This window comes from Sinocyclocheilus rhinocerous, unplaced genomic scaffold (assembly GCF_001515625.1).
Source record: "Sinocyclocheilus rhinocerous isolate Xijiao unplaced genomic scaffold, SAMN03320098_v1.1 scaffold178, whole genome shotgun sequence".
Lineage (NCBI taxonomy): Eukaryota > Metazoa > Chordata > Actinopteri > Cypriniformes > Cyprinidae > Sinocyclocheilus > Sinocyclocheilus rhinocerous.
Window position 1 is genome coordinate 1,039,696 of NW_015653463.1, and position 4,652 is coordinate 1,044,347.

A 4,652-nucleotide genomic window follows, 5' to 3' on the forward strand; every position below is an offset into this window, starting at 1 on the left:
ACAAGCAAGCCCTGTCCAGATTTAAAAAGTAACGCAAAAGTAACGTAACGCATTACTTTCCATAAAAAGTAACTAAGTAACGTAATGAGTTACTTTTTAATGGAGTAACGCAATATTGTAATGCATTACTTTTAAAAGTAACTTTCCCCAACACTGGTGGCAGCACAAAATATTGTGCCTAAAACAGGACCAAAAGACGTGTTGTTATGAGTCAGTTTACCCCGTTCTTCTTGTTCAGATGTTGATCTGATATCTTGTTTCTCCTTCAGGAATTTAAATTACCACACGACATTGTTGTTACAGCAGACGGGAGCGTCTTTGTTGGAGACGCAGCATCAAATTCTGTAATGAAGTTCGTTCAGTCTGCAAGTAAGTTATATTAGTATAAATATACAAATATAACATTTCAAATAAAAATATGAGAAATGTGTTGCAGTGCAATCATAATCCGTCTTATTTTGCCACACATCACAAGAAATCTGTGACTTTAATCCCAACAATGCCAGTGCTCTGACCACACTGCCACCAAAGGCTACCAAGAATATCGCATCCCTAGTTGCTCTTGTAGTTCCTGCTTGTGGCAAAGCAACATCGATGTTTATTTCACCCTTTTGCCACACATCACAAGAAATCCATAAAATATTCAGAACATTTAATTTTGCATGATGTTAGTGATTACAGTAATTACATTATAGGAAATAACTGACGAACCAGAGAAAGTTCACCAAAAAAATCCAACTTTCAAGTCTTAATGGAAAACATGAAATATTGAGTTCATTATAACAGTAATTAAAAATTAATAACAGTTTACATTTTATGCTGTGCTCCTTTTCTTATTCCACCAAACTTCACATTGAAAACATTAATCAGTTATTGCAAGCCTGCAGTTTTATCCTATGATTTTGTCTGTTCTAACAACAAAAATGGAAGCTAAAGATTTTTTATTCTCATTTCAGAGGCAGAACATCGCTCGGTTAAAAAAGGAGGAATCGAGGTCCAAGAAATTGAAGGTAAATTGTTTGGATCGTCTTCATTTTTCATGACACAGCGAGCTTCATTGGGCCAGTCACAAGTGGACAGTGGTGCGTGTCCCAATATTTTTTAATTTACTTTTTAATGCTGCCTTTTTTAAGACTTATATACACCGTCTAATTGTGATTGTTGGGAAATTCTGTAAATAAAGTGAACCTTACAGTCTCTTGAAACAGATTATAATAACAGATTATTAGTGTATAATGTACTTTCCCTATCATGGATGGTTGAAGGATTTGTTTGACTTTAGAGGCTCTGTGATGCTTTCATTGCAACAATTGAAATAATTATCTTAGAATGTCCTTCTGTGATTGACTGCTTTTGAGAGTTTGACCCATTAAGTCTGAGTCATATTTCGCCAATTTTCTTGACAGTTAAGCATTCCCACAAATCCGCAAGTAATATTTGTTTCTTATCTAATTCCCCCTTTTCTTGTCTTTTAGAAACGGAAACGTTTGTGCAGGCCAATCTGAAGCCGTTACCCAAGATTCCAGCGCAGCATCCAGTAGCCGGCGTGCAGAAGATGCAGGAGCCGTCACAGAAGCAGCAGGAGCAGCCGCTGGCAGCTCCTGAGGAGAAGGAGACGAGCAAGACTGCAGCCAATCAGAGCGCTCGGGGCGCGTCGACCGCCATCATCACCACTCTACTGCTCGTCCCATTGGTGCTCGTCATCGCCATCGGTGCCTTTATCCGCTGGAAGAGGGGCCGGATGTACAGTGGTAATTGTGGAATATGCTTTTTTCCCATCACAGTCTTCATGTGTTGTTGTATGTGGGATTGTTTTTGATCGATTTCTACTTTTAAGATGATTGTCAGGTGAAGTTGGAGCCTTCAGGATCAGCAGGAGGAATCCTGGGTAAAATCAGAGGTAATTCCAGTAATATTTTCTATAGAGACCTAATGGTCAACTTGCCTCTTAAAGAAATAGTTCACCCAAAAATGAAAATTGTCATCATTTACCCTCAAGTTATTTCAAACCCATAAGCCTTTTGGGTGACACTTTAGTATAGGGACCGATTCTCACTATTAACTAGTTGCTTATTAGCATGCATATTATTAACATATTGGCTGTTTATTAGTACATATTCTGCATGAGCATATTCTACATCTCTAATCCTACCCAGTACCTGAACTTAACAACTACTTTAGATAAAAGTCGTAGTTAATGGTTTGTTAATGATAAGAATTGGACCTTAAAATAAACTGTGACTGATTTCTGTTCCGCCATTGAAAGTCCATCATTGAGTTTAAAAGCTCATAAAGAGATCGTAAAAGTACTTCATATGAATCGAGTCATATAATCAAAGTCTTCAGAAGAAACACAAACACTTTATATGATGACCAGATATAATTTAGGCTTTTATTCACATGCAAACACTGATTCAGAAAGCACATCAGATATGGCGAAGGAAAGCTCAAACATGCTCGACACGTGAGCACAAATGCAGTTTGTTTTTATGAGTTCAGTAGTTTATGGAGTTTTTATTCCACAATCAGTGTTGGGAAGGTTACTTTGGAAATGTAATGGATTACAGATTACAAGTTATCCTGTTTAAAATGTAATAAGTAGTGTAACTGTTTCAATTGCTTTTTTAAAATAATGTAACTGGTTACATTTGATTACTTTTCTAAATTTCTAGCGAATTTCTAACCAGTTAATCACCTCTCAGACAGGTTGTAGCCTAAAGCTTTCAGCGTTAATGTGGATTGATGTAATTAGTAGGCGTGCTGCGCTGGAAATTCAAACGAGAACCAATCAAAAGCATCAGAATAGCATCGCTTTACTAAACGGCCTTTAATTGGCAGACGGCATCGTGCACATCAAAAACAGGCAAAGCAACAAATTAATTTTATTCAACATATCCTAGCTTTTTACAGAAAATATTCAGATGTAACCCCTTTTGTAATCATTAACATTTTCATAAGTAACTATAATTTAAATACACATTTTGTTCTCAGTAACTGTAATGGATTAGTTACATTTATTTTATTAAATTACGTTACACCATTGCATGTAACTAGTTACTCCCCAACACTGTCCACTATATATTGTTTCTGCGCTTATGCCGGTTATAAACTCCATGATTTTCAAAGTCATCGGATCGCTGTTTCTTTCACACTACACGACTATTTTGGGTATCATGCTGTGGTTTGCACGTTACTCAACGGACCGGCGACTTCCTTATTCCGAGGTCACCGCAGCCACCAGATCCAGTCTGTATCCAGATCAGATGATGAAGATGATGTCAGCTGAGATCAGGACAACTAGATGAGCTCCAGAGACAGATCCCCAGTGAAGCGCTATATAAATAAAGGTGACTTGACTTGACTGGGGCGGTGACTCATTTTTTACGCTATATTTCACTAGGATGAAACCCTCTGTGTGCAAAGTGATACAGGGAATGATGTAAGATCACCAGACTGGAAGTTGGCACTTCTCAGATCGCATCTTTGATCACATGATGCAAATGTCACTCGCGTGAATGAGTGCAAAATTGCCTCTGATTTCAGACTCTTGTCGGCTATCTCCAGGAAACTGTCTGCAAGTGATAATCATGTAGTGTATACCCTCGCTCTTTCTCACACACAGGCAAAGCTGCAGGAAGCTTGAACCTGGGGAATTTCTTTGCCTCCCACAAAGGCTACACCCGACACGGCTTCGACAGGCTCAGCACCGAGGGAAGCGACCTGGAGAAAGACGACGAGGACGGCACCGACTCCGAGAACGAGGAGTACTCCGCTCCGCCGGCCCCGATGTCCTCGTCCTAAAGAGCCAACGCTTTCTGCTAGCGGTGTCGGGATCTACTTTAATCACCTCTGTATTTGTTTGTATCGGCTGCTGAAACATTTTATCTCGTGTGAAAATGTTTAAACCTACGACTGCCACTTTAATTGAAGCTTTTAAGGGACCACGTGGAGATTCAGAGCACTGGTCATTTTGAGGATAAAGACATTTGATTATTATTTTTAACAGGAGCGTTAAAGTAGATTATTTATTTAGTTTTAATGATGAACAGCTAGTCAATCTCTTCCAATAATTTATCAGTCTGATAGCAGTGCAATTAATATATAATTGATCCAGGCATTTTGTGTCATAACATTTCTGTATGTTTGTGCCTTTATGTATTTCGCCTTCTGCAGCACCTATATATTACTACAGATGTGCCACATATTTAAGAGCTGCTACTGTCACCTGTGATTCGAGTTGTTTTTTGCACCTGATTAAAAAAAAAAAAAAGATGATTACAAATTTAAGGCTGTATTTACTACATTTTCAAAGCTAATGTGAGATGTGTCTGATATTTGTTGTGATACTGAGGTTTTATTGAAAGAAAACTATTTTCAGTAACGATGTTATTTGTGTAATAAAGTGTCTGCAAAGCATCAGCTCTTTCTACCGGCTGGATGAAGTATCTTCATGCATATTGAGAGAAAGTTCACACTAAACTACACTGCTTATCAGGGGAAAGCTTTATTGTGGTTTAGGGGAAGAGGGTGGAAAATGGGTCATGTAAATACAGTACACTGGCATAAATTTTGTTTAATTGAAGACAGTGTCATATTGGTGCACTGTGAATTCAGATTCAGACTTTTTTAGCCTGTAGGTTACGAATCGTGAA

The 4,652-nt window shown here is 38.2% G+C and overlaps 1 protein-coding gene across 1 annotated transcript in view; it reads left to right on the forward strand.

Moving 5' to 3' along the window:
• LOC107715844 (peptidyl-glycine alpha-amidating monooxygenase B-like) overlaps positions 1-4,426 on the forward strand; it is a 50,474-nt gene extending 46,048 nt beyond the window's left edge. The window contains exons 25-29 of the mRNA XM_016522056.1: positions 270-369; positions 957-1,010; positions 1,476-1,751; positions 1,838-1,900; positions 3,623-4,426. Of these exons, the coding sequence (XP_016377542.1) occupies positions 270-369; positions 957-1,010; positions 1,476-1,751; positions 1,838-1,900; positions 3,623-3,801 (672 nt within the window). The 3' untranslated portion in view covers positions 3,802-4,426. The remainder of the gene's footprint in view (positions 1-269; positions 370-956; positions 1,011-1,475; positions 1,752-1,837; positions 1,901-3,622) is intronic.
• The last annotated feature ends 226 nt before the right edge of the window (positions 4,427-4,652 follow it).